The sequence below is a fragment of the Ruditapes philippinarum genome, unplaced genomic scaffold, assembly GCF_026571515.1.
Source record: "Ruditapes philippinarum isolate M1 unplaced genomic scaffold, ASM2657151v2 ctg4767_1_1_1_1, whole genome shotgun sequence".
Taxonomy (NCBI): Eukaryota; Metazoa; Mollusca; class Bivalvia; order Venerida; family Veneridae; genus Ruditapes; species Ruditapes philippinarum.
Window position 1 is genome coordinate 108,119 of NW_026855004.1, and position 18,877 is coordinate 126,995.

At 33.7% G+C, this 18,877-nt stretch overlaps 1 protein-coding gene across 1 annotated transcript; it reads left to right on the forward strand.

Moving 5' to 3' along the window:
• Window positions 1-368: 368 nt before the first annotated feature.
• Window positions 369-17,227, forward strand: LOC132741793 (glutathione hydrolase-like YwrD proenzyme). Its single transcript, XM_060730064.1, has 10 exons — window positions 369-524; window positions 1,909-2,062; window positions 3,398-3,551; window positions 10,596-10,686; window positions 11,165-11,280; window positions 12,069-12,309; window positions 12,831-13,002; window positions 13,514-13,782; window positions 14,340-14,484; window positions 15,093-17,227. Exons 1-10 carry the CDS (start codon window positions 419-421, stop codon window positions 15,325-15,327), a joined length of 1,683 nt encoding a protein of 560 aa, XP_060586047.1. The 5' UTR covers window positions 369-418; the 3' UTR covers window positions 15,328-17,227.
• The last annotated feature ends 1,650 nt before the right edge of the window (window positions 17,228-18,877 follow it).

Genomic DNA, 18,877 nt, shown 5'->3' on the forward strand with positions numbered 1-18,877 from the left:
GTTGAACACGTACGAGCAGGAATATTTGTTCTGTTTTTTGCCAGTCCCTGTAACCCTTGGGTATGTCGTGTCATGCAGTCTTTCCTTGCTGTAATGGCATTTCCTTTATCCAGAAGACCTACCCAGAGGATTGGCAATACAGGGCTTTCAGGCAGCTCTTTGTAGGGTCAAACTCTCCAAGTTAGTCAGGTCAATCATCCACCACTGCCATATGTCTTCTCCACAACACGCACATCTCTGGGGGGATTGAAGAAGTTTGTAATAACAACAACCGTTTGGCATTGAATAAAATACTGTATTTAGCACTTCAGAGCCATAAGTTTTAGGAATATTTAGTGGTATGTAACCTATGGGAAAATTTTAGTAGCGTTCGCCCTATCCTCAACATGAAGAGTAATTTTACGGGACGTAAATCAAGATGGACCGAGATGCTGAACTCCCATTTTTGTCACATAGATCGGTGTTGGTGTGTAAATCAGGATGTGTCGCGTCTTCACAGCAGCTTGCCACAAATATTGGAATAGGTATACACAATCCCATACTATTCAGTTATCTCTATCATTATTCTTTAATGAGATATCTGCCCGAGTTTTTATTCACGTTTCGCCCTCAAACCGATTCGAAACTTCCCATTTATTGAAAGAAATTTAGATGTTAATGACTTTAAAAGTTCACTTGAAAATGTTAATCCTGGATAGGTCATTCCGTTTCATGATCAAAAATTACTGTCAGGTTCTACAACATTTTACACTAACAGACTTGTTCCTGACTCCTGTGCTGTAAAATATTGACTTGCCAAAGCTAGATGCAGAGATATGTTTGTTCTGGGTCAGAATCTCACTTATAGAAGCAAAATATTGTCGTTACACAATGCAGCAAAATATCTCATTGCATAGTACAATTATTTGGAGTAAGTAAAATACAGACGCACCTTGTGGTCAGATCCTCACACCATTTGCAATGGCCCTTACAACTCTCTGTAACTTTTATAATTGCCACACATATGTGGCATCTGTGTTTATCATTAAATTAGTCATCTCGTTGCCTAGTACAGTTAGTTGGACTAATCATTAAATTTGTTTTAATTGAATTTCCAACTGACGGCAATTGATTTGAATCTAAGGCAGTCCCATTCAAAACTGTTTTTAACATTTTATTTTTATAATTCCACAATAAAAACAAAACAATGTATCCTTTATGTTTCATTGGACAGATGAATCAGTTTATGCATGTTTCAGAAAAACAGTACTTGTGGGTAATGAAATACATGTATATGTTTGAGGATCTATGATCTCTGTAGTTACAGTATAATTTTTGTCCACAGTAATGTTGTAAATAATCAGTTGAGATTTTTCATGTTGTTTTCTATTTTTTCTGAATCATTTTTTAATGTCACAATTTTCAAGAAAACAAGGGTAAGCCATGTGACGACAATACTACGATGTTTAGGAAAGGAATGACACCAGTTACTTTTAGATTATGTCCATTGAATGCTCCAGCCAAAAGGACTCAAAATATATTGCAAAAAGTAAAGCTTTTCACATTTAGTCATTCTGATTGTGTACACTATCTGTATAAAAATAAACCATATGAAATAAACTCATCAAGTTTCAATAAAGTTGTAAAAGATGTATTGCCCATCTGAAAAAAAATCTCTTTGACAAGTCTAATTTAAATTTGGCTACCCATTTATTTACAAAACTTCCCAAACCCAAACTTTTTTCCAATGTTTGCTAGTATATTTTTTGTAGTCAAACTACCTGTCAAATGCCTTACAATTTGAGATATTGTGTATTTTTTTAAGTATTTGCAAGAAGTGAGATTCTGGATTAGAACAAAAATATTTGTATCCTAAACTTGAGTTCTTGATGATTCTATTTAATTCCCCTCTTATTATATATGAAATAGATATACTGAAGAAAGGGGGTAATGCAGCTGATGCTGCTATAGCTGTAGCTGCAGCCTTAAATGTGACAGAACCAACTAGTACTGGTATAGGTGGTGATGCTTTTTGTCTCTACTTTGATAATGAAACAAAGAAAGTTCATGGGATGAATGGCAGGTTAGTAAAAATTGATCACTAGAGATTTTATTAACTTTGCTTAGTTTGAGTAATAAAGCATTTTTATTATATGCCTGAAAGAATTTCTGACATATTATGTTATACCCCCTAGCTGGCGTCTGTCTGTCCGTCCGTCCGTTAGCAATTTGGTTTTCGGAGCATAACTTAAGTTCCATTTGGCCCACAGTATTCAAACTTCATAGAATGATTGCCCATATTGGGTAGAAGACCCCTATTGATTTTGGGGTCACAAGGTCAAAGGTCAAGGTCACTATTACCATAAAACTGAATATGGTTACCGGAGCATAACTTAAGTTCCATTTGGCCTACTGTATTCAAACTTCATAGGATTATTGCCTATATTGGGTAGAAGACCCCTATTGATTTTGGGGTCACAAGGTCAAAGGTCAAGGTCACTATTACCGTAAAACTGAAAATGGTTTCCGAAGCATAACTTTAGTTCCATTTGGCCCACAGTTTTCAAACTTCATATGATGATTGTCCATATTGGGTAGAAGACCCCTATTGATTTTGGGGTCACAAAGTCAAAGGTCAAGGTCACCATTTGCTAAATACTGAAAAAGGTTTCCGGAGCATAAGTTAAGTTCCATTTGGCCCACTGTATTCAAACTTCATAGGATGATTGTCCATATAAGGTAGAAGACCCCTATTGATTTTGGGGTCACAAGGTCTAAGGTCAAGGTCACTGAAAGTGGTTTCCGGAACATAATTTAAGTTCCATTTGGCCCACAGTTTTCAAACTTCATAGGATGATTGTCCATATTGGGTAGAATACCCCTATTGATTTTGGGTCACAAAGTCAAAGGTCAAGGCCACTATAACCCCAAAACTGAATGTGGTTTCCGGAGCATAACTTAAGTTCCATTTGGTCCACAGTATTCAAACTTCATAGGATGATTGTCTATATTGGGTAGAAGACCCCTATTGATTTTGGGGTCACAAGGTCAAAGATCAAGGTTACTATCACCTTTAAACTGGAAACAGTTTTCGTTCAATAACTCAAGCATTAATCAACCTACAGCTAAAGTACTTTAGGGCATATAATGCCCCGCCTAGAGGTGCTCTTGTTGTATGAGTAGCTATTAAAAGGTTTAAGTGTATCTTAAGTAGCTAACACCATACATTTTACTCTTACAGTTATTTGCAAGTGTTTAAAATCTGGTAACAAATGACTACAATGTCTTTTAAAAGCTTAAATGAATCAGAACAGAGGTTTTACTTCAAATGTCTGTAGTATAGATTGTTTTTAATTTGACTGTTGATTGTCATTTTTCTTCTCTTATTGAAATGGAAACAAATTCTATATTGTAACAGTGGTAGAGCTCCAGGAAAACTAACCTTAGAATTGTTAAATAAAGAAGGATTTACAGAGAAAAATAAGTTTCCGGCTAACCATGGTCATACAGTAACAGTACCTGGAGCAGCTGCAGCTTGGTGTGATACTGTTGATAAATTTGGCAGTGGCAAGGTATAGAAATATAGATTTTCACACACTAATTGGCAGTGGCAAGGTATAAAAATATAGATTTTCACCCACTAATATGCAGTGGCAATAACCTTTTTTAAAGAAGATTTTTATAAAGCTTTTATGATAGACATGTAAGGAAATCAGACCCCCAGAACTTGGCCAATTTAACCCTTGGGCTTTTATTTGAACAAATTTTGTAGACACTCACTAGAAGGTGTTTCCTGCTTAATATCTAAGCTCTAGCTCTATGGGTTATTTAAAAGAAGATTTTTTAAGTTTTTACTATAGACATATAAGAAAAATCAGTACCCCCGGGCGGGGTCAATTTTGATCCCAGAGCTTTTATAGATTAATATTAGACTAATTGGCAGTGGCAAGGTATAGAAATATAGATTTTCACACACTAATTGGCAGTGGCAAGGTATAGAAATATAGATTTTCACACACTAATTGGCAGTGGCAAGGTATAGAAATATAGATTTTCACACACTAATTGGCAGTGGCAAGGTATAGAAATATAGATTTTCACACACTAATTGGCAGTGGCAAGGTATAGAAATAAAGATTTTCACACACTATTTGGAAGTGGCAAGGTATCGAGGGGTGAAAGCGAAAAGGTTCTAACTCACTTTTTTTACAAAATTCACTTTTTTATATATTTGTAACATAAACACCCAGATACATCTTATGTCAAAATATATTAGATTTAGTTTACTTATAACAGGGTGAAATGAAAAGTTGTCCAAAGGTTCTAAGTGAAATTAACTTTTTTATGCCCCCGCCATATAATGGCAGGGGCATATAGTGTTACCCTGTTCCGTCATTCCGTCATTCCGTCATTCCGTCCTTCCGTCCTTCCGTCATCATCAGTTTCCGTTCATTATCTTAATAACCCTTGCACATATTGAACTCAAATTTGACATATGGATATGTCATGAGAAAATACAGGTAAAGTTCGAAATTGGTCATGGTTCGATGATTTTTGGCAGAGTTATGCCCCTTTTACATTGAAAATAATATGAAATTTTCAGTTTCCGTTCATTATCTCCCAAACGGTTCTAAACATTCAATTCAAAATTGACATATTGATATGTCATGAGAAAATACAGGTCAAGTTCGAAATTGGTCATGGTTTGATGATTTTTGGTAGAGTTATGCCCCTTTTACTTTGAAAATAATATGAAATTTTCAGTTTCCGTTCATTATCTCCCCAACGGTACAACACATTCAACTCAAACTTGACATATTGATATGTCATGAGAAAATACAGGTCAAGTTCAAAATTTGGTCATGGTTCGATGATTTTTTGGCAGAGTTATGCCCCTTTTACTTTGAAAATAATATGAAATTTTCAGTTTCCGTTCATTAACTCCCCAATGGTACAACACATTCAACTCAAACTTGACATATGGATACGTCAAAGGAATGCGGCAGGTCAAGTTTAAAGTTGGTCATGGTTCAATGATTTTTTTGCAGAGTTATGCCCCTTTCACTTTGAAAATAATATGAAATTTTCAGTTTCCGTTCATTATCTCCCCAATCATACAACACATTTAGCTCAAACTTGACATATCGATACGTCAAGGAATGCGCAGGTCAAGTTCAAATTTGGTCATGGTTCGATGATTTTTGGCAGAGTTATGCCCTTTTACTTTTTGAAAATAATATGAAATTTTCAGTTTCTGTTTATTATCTCCCCAACAGTATTAAACATTCAACTCAAATTTGACATATTGATACGTCAAAGGAATGCCCAGGTCAATTTCAAATTTGGTCATGGTTCGATGATTTTTGGCAGAGTTATGCCCCTTTCACTTTAAAAATAATATGAAATTTTCAGTTTCCGTTTTATTATCTCCCCAACAGTATTACACATTCAACTCAAATTTGACATATGGATATGTTTTTGGAATGCGCAGACCAAGTTCGAATGTGGTCATGGTTCAATGATTTTTGGCAGAGTAATGCCCCTTTCACTTTGAAAATGATATGAAATTTACAGTTTCTGTTCATTATCAACCCCAACAGTGTTACATATTCAACTCAAAATTGACATTGGATATGTCAAAGGAATGCGCAGGTCAAGTTGGGAATTTGGTCATGGTTCGATGATTTTTTTTGCAGAGTTATGGCTCTTTCACTTTGAAAATAATATAGATACATCTTAGGAATAAGCAGTTTAAGTTTGAATTTGGTCGTGGTTCAATGATTTTAGACAAACTTATCTTTCCTGAATGTTGAACTTTCAGTTTCAGCACTCATACTTTTGTGGAAATGTATATAGCCATTATGTTGGCTACAAATATGCAATATGCTGTTTTTAAAAGGTTAAGACTGAATAATTTTAGTGCCTTGAACATTGTATAAAAATGGTTTGTGTTAACATTGAAAAGTTTTAAGGGCTTTGAACTTAGAATGAAAAAAATAATTTGTGCAAACAAATTTGGAACTAAATATTATACCATTTGAAATTTTGGCTGCATGCGGGGGCATCCGTGGCATGATGACACATTTCTAGTTTTTAAAAAGCGAAAAGGTTCTAACTGCAAATGGCAGTTAGAACCTTTTCGCTTTCATTGAGTATAAAATCTACAAGATTAAATAAAAACAGCTCAAACTGCATTAAAATAAATGAGATCTAAATAATTTTGGCAGCTTAACCTTTTATTGTATATTATTAAATAATATCACATAAGAAATTCATTAGTTTCAGAGTAGATGCTTTGATTTTGAAAGAAAACTTAATTACTTAGAACTGTTTCGCAGTTAACTCCACTCATGAAATTATCAATTTTTTAAAAGGGAAACAGTTCTAAGTGTACAAGGCCAGTAATGATCACACTTTATTTTAAATAATTTTAAGTGCCTGTGAGAAATTGTATGGTGATATTTGAAGGTAGGGCTATAGATGACGGTTAGAAATCTGATAATGTTACTGAAAGTGACGCTTTAGCTGGTTGTAATAAAATCCAGGGACGAGGAAGCTTTAAGATATGGTCTCAAAACCCGGCGGAGCCCTGGTAGACGTCCAGGGATGATTCGGGAACAACCAGGGTACATCTGTAACTCTGCCTGCAACGTCCGGGATGATCCGGGAACATCAGGCATTCAACCCCGGATGGAATAAAATAATTTATTATAATATCACCAGGCTGATTCGGGAAGGTGTAGCTTTGCTGGCTTCATCCTTAGCCCATCCGGGAACGACCGGGTTACACCAGGGAAGCACTGTAGCTCTGCTAACTCAAACTGGGGATGATCCGGGGTATTATATAGCCAGTAGAGCTATGGTAGAGCCCTGGTGAATGCCAGCAGAGCCCCGGTAAATGCCGGCAGAGCCCCTGTGAAAGCCGGCAGAGCAATGGAGGATGACGATTGAGCTACAGTTGATCCCCGTGTAGTGTCCCGGCAAAGCCCGGTTCATTTCAAAAGAAGTACGGCAATTTGCAATGATTGCACTTGTTTTGTTATAAAACCCTTCCCATTTCCCTTCTGTCCAGTCTTGCAAAAGTATTATTCAGAAAATCATCATGAATTACTTATTAAATAGGAGAAAATATCATTTAGAACCATATTATTGAAAATTATGTATCAACATCATCATTTTTGCGCATTTTCAATCCACTGGGGTTCTACCGGGGCTCTGCCTGGGTCAACCCCGGCTCAGCCGCCGTCATCCAGGAATGACCGGGTAAAGCACCGATATGAATCATAGCTTCACCTGGGCTCTGCCTGGATGGTCCGGGTGCATCCTGGGTATTAGTTGGGAATTCCAGTAGTGCTGCTGGGGTAAGTGTGACAGCAACAATAATTTCACCACGGATCATCCCAGTAACTTACCGAGGTGGTCCTGGGCTCTGCCAGGAGTAAGTGAGACCGCAACTTTAGATGACAATTGGATGATGTTTTTGAAAGTAAGACTTCAGATGATAGTGAGATATTTAGAATGTTTAATGATTATCAGAAATCTGGGTAGGAAAGGTTGTACACAAAATTACAAGATATTGTGACTTTTATATATATTGGGCATTGCAAATGAACTTGGGGCTATGTATGAGTCCAAGAAACTGAGTTGTGTAAATATAGCTAGTGCTATGTGTGACACTGAAATATTATAAGTAACGTGAATGAAAGTGGGGCTATGTGTGCCTTTGAGATATTGAAAAATGTAAATGTAGGTGGAGCTATGGGTGACTTTGATGTATAAACAATGTAAATGAAAGTATAGGTATGGGTGACACTTATGCTAATGAAGGTGGCCTTTGGGACATGGCCTTGAGACATATCATCTCTTTTATGCATTGTTGCTACATGAGGGTGTCTCATGTGTTATGCATATAATTTGAAAAAAATGTGCAAGTCATATGTAATGCACAATTTTTTAAAATATATTTTCAGTTCAAAAATATTTCTGGGACTGTTTATGAAACTGTTTATTGCAAAGATATTCTTGGCCTTTGAATGAAGTTTCAGACAAGTCCAAAAAGTTTTTCAGAGAATATTGTTCACTATTATATGATCTAAAAATAGCTGTTAATATTATTTTATTGGTTCAAACAGTGGTAATTCAGAACAAATTATAAAATCATATTCACTGGGTGAAGTATCATATTCACTGGCTGAATTGGATTTTCCCTATCAAAATTAGAATCAGACTCATATTCTAAATAACTGTACAGCATGGGGATGCCAGATGAGTTGCGTCATTTTAGCGCATTTTATTAATGAACAGCGTTAAAATGGTCATTTTGGCGCATTTATTAGAATGGAACTATGTGCTAGGGATGACCTCATTTAGCCGCTTATAATATTAAAGTTGTTTAAAAATAAATGCATATACATATTGTTAAGAAAATAGTTGTAGATGAAATGACATGAATTTCCATGAATAATTATCTTATTGAAGGTAACCATTTTAAATATGAAAGAATATGAATGTAACTGTTTTATTTTACAGAAAATGTAAGAAAACAAGAGCTGTCACAGGAGACACTGCGAAGCTCGACTTATCAAATACTGGACGCAGTAAGGAAAGAAAAATCAATTATGATATAAATATATTTCTGTATCAGTATCAAGAAAGCAGTCAATTGTTCTAAATTTTTGTACAACATAATGATCTTGTCAATAAATGTTACTTTAATGGAAAGACAGCAATTTGAAATCTGAAAGTCAATCCCTTCAAAAACAAAAATGATAAGAGCAAAAAGAATTTAAAAGTTTTTAAAGAAAAATTATGAGTTCAAAGTGGAAATAACTCTTGAAAAAGAAGCTAGAGTTATAAACCTTGTCATGCCATGATGTGAGTAATGACAAAAAGAACAATTATTTATCTTAAGTCTAGAGTAGATACCATTTATAACAACAAAGATAATACTAAAAAAAATCAATTTATAAGTGACTTTCAAAATTAAATGGGATAATTCTGGAAATACAGGAGCTTGCGTTTTATAAGTCTTATCCATATGACAAGAAGTTATAGTAAAAAGAAAATAACATTTGTTAACATAAATTCAAATTTCAAGGGGGAATAATTCTGGAAGTAGTAATGCTAGAGTTATGTACCATGTCACACAACATGTGTGTAATTGATAAAGAATAATATCGGCCTTTAAGCTGTGTTTATTTAAGAAATAATATATCCCAAACAGTGATTTTATCGCTCAATAACATCACTGTTTGGAGTTCGGATGCGAGGAATTATATCACGAGGGCGTAGCCCGAGTGATATAATGATGCGCATCCGAACGACAAACCGTGATGTTATCAAGCGATAAAATCACTGATTTGGATATATTATTTTCGATTCTAACACGACATCAACAAATAAATGTTGCCCTTACTTGATAGTTAAGCAAAAATTGCGCCTGATTTGTTTCCATAATTATTTTTCAGCGCGTCGGCTTTTTAGTGGTTACGTCACGTGTATAATGATTACGTCATATGTCTAAATATAGAATGTCAAACTGTGCATCTGTTGCATAATAACACACACTTTCTGTTCTTCGGGTCGTGTTAGAATGGCTATTTAACACCGGTTTGGAGTTTTGATGCATAGGAATTGACCACGAAGGCCGTAGGAACATATATTTAATGTTTGAAGTTGATACATTTTTTGTACCTTAAGTATTTAACTGCACCAAACCTTTAATCTGAAATCTGGACGCGGATGCCAGGGCGAGTAGGACAGTTCTCAATATACTTTGTATAGTTCAGCTAAAAATGATTATCAAATTAATTGGCATTTGTTTTTTTTTTAAACAGGTGTAATTAATGTCCATAATGTTCTTTAAAAGATTTGTACACTATCAATTATGACCTTTATTTATGTTTCTAATTTAAACAAAGTCAAACTTAAAATTTCATAATCTTGAAAATGGATTAAGAGAATGTCTCACACCTAAAATATGAAATCAAAATAAAAAGTAAATGCGAAACAGTCCTATCTGGCAATTTATACTCCATCTCTTACTGAATAATTAGAAATGACAAAATGTTGCTCAATCTTAAATTAAATAAGAAAAAAAACATGCTTTTGTTCTATCAAAATGTCACTTGGAACCTTTTCGCTTTGAACAAAAAATTCAAAATATAAGAAATTTTAAGTGCGAAACAGTTCTAAGTTACATTTGATTAAATATCTTGTTTGTCAAGTCTTTCCAAGAATTTTTATTATCATTGACATGTTTCTTAAACATTTCTATGTGTAAAATCAAAGTGTTGTGGATTTTTGCTATTTTACAAACATTTGAGACAGTTTTTTGCTTCTCCTGTAAAATTTTGGAAAATGCACTTAGAACCTTTTCGCTTTCACCCCTCGGTATAGAAATATAGATTTTCACACATTGTTTGTCAAGTTGGAAAGTATAGAAATGAAGATTTTTACATATTGACACTGGCAAGTAATATTTACTCCAGCTGTTGGATGGTGTTACTTTGGTACTTTAGTTCTTGTTGCTACAGAAAAACAATACAAATCAAGTTTTGCAATGTTCATTATGTAACATCTTTCTTCGTCAGTGTTATGTTTTTCTCTTACTGTAGTTAACCTTGGCTGATACACTAGAACCAGCTATAAAACTTGCTGAGGATGGATTCCCTGTACAGAAAATAACTGCACATGCTTGGAAACAAGGTAATCAGATCATTGACATTAATAATATTCGTAATTAGTTTCATGTCTCTTGCTATTGTAAATAAGAATTTTTCAAAATGAAAGCCACCTGTATTGATTTAGTGGTGTATGTCTGTGTAGCCCTACCAGACTTACTAGTACTGGCAGCCCAGCCATATTTGTTGACTTTCAAATCCTTGACAATTCCATTGTTTTGAATCAGAAAGGGAAGTGTGAAAACAGGTTCAGAAAGGAGTGTGTGAAAGATTGACCAATCTATTGAGCAATTTCAGAGAGGAAGATGTAAAGACTTGACAAGTTTTTGAGCCAGTTCAATGAGGCACATGTGAAAGCTTGTCAAGTTATTAAGCCAGGTCAGAAATGAAAATGTGAAGGCTTGACAAGTTAATTGAGTCAATTTAGAAAAGAAAATGTGAATCCTTAATGGTGCTATATCAATAATATGCAAATTGTGAATTTACATATATTATTTTCACAGGTAGCCATTTGCTACTGGAACCTGGCAATACTGATGGGCAGGATCTTCTACTTAATGGCAAGGCACCAGGGCATGGAGATATCATGAAAAATCCTAAACTAGCAACTACTTTCAGGGTAATTTATTAAATTCTGGTCAGTTTTTTGCTTGGTGAGTTGCTGTGATTGCCAGTGTATGTCCTATGATTTCTTTTTATGTGTCAAGAGAAATTCAAGTTGTGTTCTTTTCACACATCATATGTTTAAAAGGAAACTAGTCAATATGACTATAATGTCTACCACAAAGTATTTTCCACAGTCAATCCTAGTTAATCAAGTAAATGAAATAATAATGCACAGCTTTGCTTTTAAGCAAAAACAATTTTAGCTATTGATGTACTTTATAGTCTTTACATCAATTAAGCAGCCTAAAGCAGGTACATTTTATGTTACATTTTGTGAAAAAATCATATTTGATTCAGGAGCATTTCAGACAATAAAGGTATTTTTTCTTCAATACTGTTTAATAAGTCAATTATTAGTTAAACAAGTTTGTGTATAGAGGATATTGAATGAGTGTTAGTTCAATACTGAATTTATTGAACGAGTTGAATAAAGTTATATTATGCGAGCATCTGGCGAGCGTAATATTATTTTATTCAACAAGTTCAATAAATTTAGTAATGAACTTACACGAATATAATATTCAATTTATCACATACCCAAAATAATAACCGTTTAAAGTTAAAAAAAGAGTCATTTTTATTGGCGCGCCTATAGTATAACGCTAACATTTAGCGCGTCTTTACACTATGTTTGTATAATGCTAATGACGTCACGTCAAAATATATGCAGGACCGTGCAATACCATTTTTACGGAGTCGAAAAATTGGCACGGCTGTGTGATAAATGTGTTTATTATATAGGAGTTAGCAGCTAATGGGAAGAAAGGATTTTACGAGGGAAGAATTGCTCAAGCAATATGTGATGCAGTATCAAAGTTTGGTGGAGTTATGTCCCTTGATGACCTGAAGAATCATGTCACAACATTTGAAGACCCAATAAAGACTAGTTATAAAGGTCATAATGTTTGGGAGATTCCACCAAATGGACAGGGGATAACAGCATTGATGGCCTTGAATATTTTGGAAGAGTTTAACTTGAAAGGTAGTACCCTGAAGAACATTTTCACTGTCGTGATAAAGACTTTATGTAAAGAGGACTCACAGTATGGCTTGCCAAGTCTTCCCTATGAACTTAATAAACATGTATTATAATGTATAGGTAGGGTTACAAAATAAAGATTTGATAAACAACAAAATATTTACAAAGATTTATACAAAAAACAAGAAAAAGTTGTTGACAAAAAGACTTTTAGGAAATTAAGAATATAAATATTGTGTTATTATTATTTAAAGTATCTTTATTGTAAACACAGAACTATCCAAAAAACCCAAACCCAGTATACATCTTGTAAATCTTGACTCGCTAGACCAACAGGTATGAAATGAAGAGGTCATTATATATTGTTGATTACAATACTGAATGTATAGGAACTTACATGCACCTAGTCCGATATAGGTTTGACAGCTGTGTACTCATCCAATGGAATTCAATATTATTAATAACCTTGATTAAGTAATTAATTAAATAATAACCTTAAATTGTAATATTTTCTCTTGTTCCAGAAATGGGTCATAACTCTGCTCAGTATTTACACACACTGATAGAGGCATTACGTTTGAGTTTTGCTGATACATTCAAGCATTGTGCAGACCCCTCTAAGGTACATGTTCCTGTTGACAAGATGTTATGTAAGAATTATGCTGCAGAAAGACGGAGGCTTATCAGCAAGGAAAGGTGTGATTTAATTTGTTAGATGTCTTAGGACCTTTATTAGAATAATAAGTAACTTTATGTAAGTAAAGCAAAATCAGCTGACAGTTGTATACATATTGGCTGCTATGCAGGTGTGACCGCTTGTTCAGATGTTACTGTAATGGCAAAGTTTAGATGAGTGAAGTTGTAACTCCATAAATAGGATCAATACATATACATGTATACTCAATCTGGAATTTTGAATATTTTGGGTTTTTACCAGCTAATCTGATTGTACAAACAAACATGTACAGATAAAACTTTGAAAATAAGGCAACATGCTAACTAATCTATTGTGAACTGTTGTGTACCATGGAGCTGTGACAGTATACCTACATTTGCTGAATTACAGATAACAACTATCATTGAACCAATGTTTTATATACACCTGGTAATAAGTTAAGCACAGGGATATTGCCTCAATTTTAGTCATATTTTTATTCAGCTACTTTTTTGTGATGGAATTTCTATTTTAATATGTAATATTTTACAGAGCTATACCTGAAGTATGTCATGGAGAGAGTTTGTCAGGTAGTGACACAGTCTACTTCAGTGTAGTTGATCGTCGTGGTAACGCTTGCTCATTTATCAACAGTAATTATATGGGATTTGGGACTGGTATTGTACCCAGTAATTGTGGTTTCACCCTGCAGAACAGAGGGTACAACTTTACCCTAGAACCTGGACATCCTAATGTGATAGCACCAAATAAAAGACCATACCATACCATAATACCTGCCATGGTGACGTCTGGTGAAACTGGTTAAGTAGTTAAGATTTATTATTATCAAGTATTATAAGAATTCCATCAATTTGTTTCACTCACAAAATGCATGTATGCACACTAATACATGTACATTATATGTAAATTCTATTAAACATGTTTATATAATAAATTATTTCACTCAAATCAGTTTAAACATTGGAGTGGGGGAGTTGATGGTTGGGGGTATTGAATTTGACACATTTATACAGTGATTCATGTAGTTACATAAGTTGGTACATAAAAAACTTCATACATTAATACTCTAAACAACATGTACATGGTCTGAACTGTGAAATTTACATAAGATATGGTATGATATATATCATATTAATTTTTCAATGTACAGCAACAAAGTGAGTATTAAGTTACTAATGGACAGATCCAATCTCAAAACAGGGCAAACTCTTTGCATAAATTAAGCATGAACAAGTTGTTGCTGTCTTGTGAAGGTACATTAATGTTCTTTGTAACTATATTGTATACATAGTTCCTTTCAAGTTGTTTACAATTAAGATAAGAAGTATATGATTTCATTTTTTGTGTCTGTTTGAAGGAGAGTTACTTGCCAGTTATGGTGTAATGGGAGGTTTCATGCAGCCTCAAGGTCATGTACAAGTTTTACTTAACATGCTGGAGTTTGGAATGGATCCTCAAATGGCCCTAGATATGCCTCGATTCTGTATAGGCCATGGACATACGTATGTAAACTGTTTCATAGTTATTACATATTTTAAATGACTCTAGGGCCTGAATTTAAGATAGGACATGATCAAACTATATATACAAAAAAGCATACAATCAGCAGGTTTCTATATTTTGAACGTGGTATCAAGATATTTATTCTAGTGAAAAAAAACACTCTTAATATGCCTGAAGGGAAAAGTGTTTGGCATTCTTTATTTATTACTAAACATGGTATAACCAATTAAATATGACAGTTTATAATATTATAAACTAAATATTGTTAATTTGACCTGAATGTTCAGTTGACTTTTTAAAAAAAAAACAAGGACAAAGTCTGAGGCCTCAGTGTTTTAGTCCACAGATTTCAAAGCAGTTGCCCCACACTGCTGTTGTATGTGAATGAAATAATGCAGGAAAGGGCATTTGAGGCCTTCATCCTCCAATTAAAACGAAAAAAACATGTCATTGAAACCCTAAGGTTCACCATAAAGCACTCCCCTCCAGTTAAATCGGTTTAATGTTTCAGACAAATAAATTTCATTCAAATTACAATGTAACAAGTCAAACTAACCATTTATTCAGATTGCAAGTTTACAACAGTCATGGTCATGTTTTATTTTAGGGTGAAGTCAGGTAGTCTTGAACATGTAGCACTGGAGTATGGTATCCCAGACAATGTGGTCAAACAATTACAGGACATGGGTCATGGTGTAACACCTCATGTGGCAGGATTCTCAAGGTCACTGTTTGGTAGAGGTCAAATTATTGCTCGAGGAAAATGGCCATTTAAACCAGACAATGATTGTTACTGGGCAGGTTCAGACCCTAGAGCTGATGGGATGGCTATTGGATATTAGGATCATATTGATTGTATTCAGTAAAGGAACATGTCTCTTCAAAAATATCAACTTTTTCATATCTATATATATATTGTTAAAGAAATAGTGTTGAATAATGAGAATGTTTTATTATCATTCTTTAAATTGAAATGTTTGGAAACAAAGTCATAGTTAAATTCTTGTTCTATGACCTACTTATATACTTGGTAGTGATTTAAACACAAGATTGTTCTGTTATTTTTCACTCAATTAATATCTTTGGACTGGTGTGAATGTATAATTATAATGATTATGTTTGATTAAAAGTTCAAAACATTCTGAACATTTAAGAAAATTTGGAGGCATGCCCTGTTAATGATTTGCATTGAAATGTTACTAGTCAGATTATATTACTCAGGTTTTTCATCTTATCATATAAAGATGTGTTGTTTTTTTGTGTATGTTTGGTTGCGAAGATTTTTTAAGCTTGGTAAATGATTGTTATATGACAGTTATATAGCCTAACTGTGATGTGTACAGAATAAGGCCATAGTGAATGAATTAACTGATCTCAGCAAGCTTTACAATGTTGTACTTTTATTACATGATTTATATTTGTCTATTCAAGATGTTTATGTTATGTATATGAAGCTGTTTTAATTTCATGAATTAAGTTTTCATAAAAAAAGATAGCAATTATTTTATATTAAAGACTTTTGACAGGTTACCGGTATATGACAATGTGTAAAATGTTGTTTATTATATAACCCTTGCTTAGTGACTTGGTTATATAATCTTACTGTTTACATTGGGTCATACATGTATAATCTGTCAAAAAACTTTAAGACTACATATATTCAAGTGTTATAGCTTGTTTGTCTTGCAGAAGTTTTGATTTTTTTGTGTTATATTTGAAACATGTGTATTTTGATAAATTAATCTTTGTCCTAATGTCATACAGACTTCATATAATGGAATTTTGAAAAATTCTTTTTTAATTTTAAGGATTTAAGTTTAAAGAATCTAAAATTAAGAAACCAACAGTTTAGAGCCCAGTTAGACTGCATTGATGTACAGGTTTGCCTTGTCTTATACTGGCAGTATATATCTGCATGAAAAAAGTGTTTTGCATCATGTGTTAAAAGACTAAGAAATCCATTGACGAAGAATACTACAAACATTTTGTGAAAAAGACCTTTGTCTCTCATTTGAAATTCTACAATTCATTCCATTCATTTTTTAATACTTTTAATACCATATCATTTGAAATATGTAAATTTCAGTATGAATTTAACCCTTGACTTGCTGGAACCAAATTCGATAGTCTGTTATGTCCTTATATCGTATATATCCAGATTTACAAGAATACAATAACTAGTTGTCAACTTTTATTCCATGTCATAGGCATTTCCGGAAGAACATGCACATGTATACATGTATATATCATCTTTATACATGACAATTTTAAATTTATGTATTAATTTGTGTGAAATTAATAATAGAGTTGATTACTATTACAAGCATTATAAATAGATTTTATTGGCAATTTATAATATTGCACATTTGTAATGTTGCTTTATTTAGATAATTTTGATGTTTAGATAATCTATATAAATGGCTACTGTCACTTTATAAGGTATTTTTTGTTGTTGTTTTTTTTCCAGTAAAGTAATTCTACTGTATCAGGTGTATTAATTTTTATTAAGATGTCTGACATGTTAATTGCCCTATGTAAGTGGGTTTGCAATAAACACTTGCTTAGCAGCTTTCAACTTTCTATATCAAACTATATAAACTTGTCAGATGTCTTTATAACTAATATTATAAGTGGTTGTTTGCTATTTAACAATTTATACTATTAGTTATACAAGTTGCTGACAGGATATATGAGCCGTGCCATGACAAAACCAACATAATGGGTTTGTGACCAGCACAGATCAGGATCCATGCTGTTCGATTACCAACTCTATTACAAGTAGAAAAACTGATAGCCAACAGCATGGATCCTGATAGCGAACAGCATGGATCCTGATCAAACTGCGCAGATGCGCAGGCTGGTCTGGATCCATGCTGGTCGCAAACGCACTATGTTGGTTTTGTCATGACACTGCTCATATGTCAGAATATAGAATATATTCTTCCATATATCGCATCAGCAACTTATTTAATTAATTTATAATACCGGTAATACAAATTGTTATTGGAGAGAAGTTTATAAGAAAACCCAGCAACTTTAGACTGTTTTCAAAGAAATGCAGAAAATAGGTGCACTAAATTAAGATGATGAAGGCTATGTGGACTCTTGTGCAATAAAAAAAGTGATTCAAATATAAAGTCATCATAGCAGTGTAACTTGTAACTATTTTTGTGAAGTAACGACATTTGAATCAAGAAATATGCCAAAAAAGAACAGAACGCAATATATAATTTTCATGCACACATGTAAGTAACTATTGGACTATGATGTAGAAATACATTATTTGTACACGTTAAGATTCTTCATGATATATACAGCACCATTGTAACAGTATAAACAGCGCCATGTATGAAGTGTTTAAGACAATCCAAAGAAGAGTTTATTTGCATCATTATAGAAGTTAATTTTACATTTCAACAAATAATAAAATACAAGAAAAGAAACCAAAGGCAATATGCTTTTTCACATTTATAAGCTTTGTTTAGGAATTGACATGTATATGAATATATATTTTGATAGAAATTATAGTTTAAATGTGATTTTTAGCTCACCTGTCACAAAGTGACAGGGTGAGCTTTTGTGATCGCTTTTCGTCCGGCGTCCGTCCGTCCGTCCGTCGTCCGTCCGTAAACTTTTGCTTTAAATGACATCTCCTCATAAACCACTGAGCCAATTTCATCCAAACTTCACAGGAATGTTCCTTTGGTGGTCACCTTTAAAAATTGTTCAAAGAATTTAATTCCATGCAGAACTCTGGTTGCCATGGCAACCAAAAGAAAAATCTTTAAATATCTTCTTTTAAACAACCCTAAGAGCTAGAGCTTAGATATTTGGCATGAAACATCTTCTAGTGAGTGTCTACCAAGTTTGTTCAAATAAAAGCCCTGGGGTCAAAATTGGCCCCGCCCCAGGGGGTCAATGATTTTCCGTATATGCATATAGTAAAAACTTAAAAAATCTTCTTTTAAAGAACCCAAAGAGCTAGAGCTAAGATATTTGGCATGAAACATCTTCTAGTGAGTGTCTACCAAGTTTGTTCAAATAAAAGCCCTTGGGTCAAAATTGGCCCCGCCCGGGGGGTCATTGATTTTCCATATATGCATATAGTAAAAACTTAAAAAATCTTCTTTTTAAGAACCTTAAGAGCTAGAGCTTAGATATTAAGCATGAAACATCTTCTAGTAAATGTCTACCAAGTCTGTTCAAATAAAAGCCCTGGGGTCAAAATTGGCCCCGCCCCAGGGGGTCATTGATTTTCCCTATATGCATATAGTAAAAACTTAAAAAATCTTCTTTTAAAGAACCCAAAGAGCAAGAGCTAAGATATTAAGCATGAAACATCTTCTAGTGAGTGTCTACCAAGTTTGTTCAAATTAAAGCCCTGTGGTCAAA

Excerpts from the sequence above, each read along its gene's own strand:
- LOC132741793 (XM_060730064.1), top strand. The coding sequence starts at position 419 with ATGGACCGAGATGCTGAACTCCCATTTTTGTCACATAGATCGGTGTTG. Across the intron at positions 11,281-12,068 it reads AACTAGCAACTACTTTCAGG|GAGTTAGCAGCTAATGGGAA; the intron begins GTAATTTATTAA and ends TTTATTATATAG. Across the intron at positions 13,783-14,339 it reads GGTGACGTCTGGTGAAACTG|GAGAGTTACTTGCCAGTTAT; the intron begins GTTAAGTAGTTA and ends GTCTGTTTGAAG.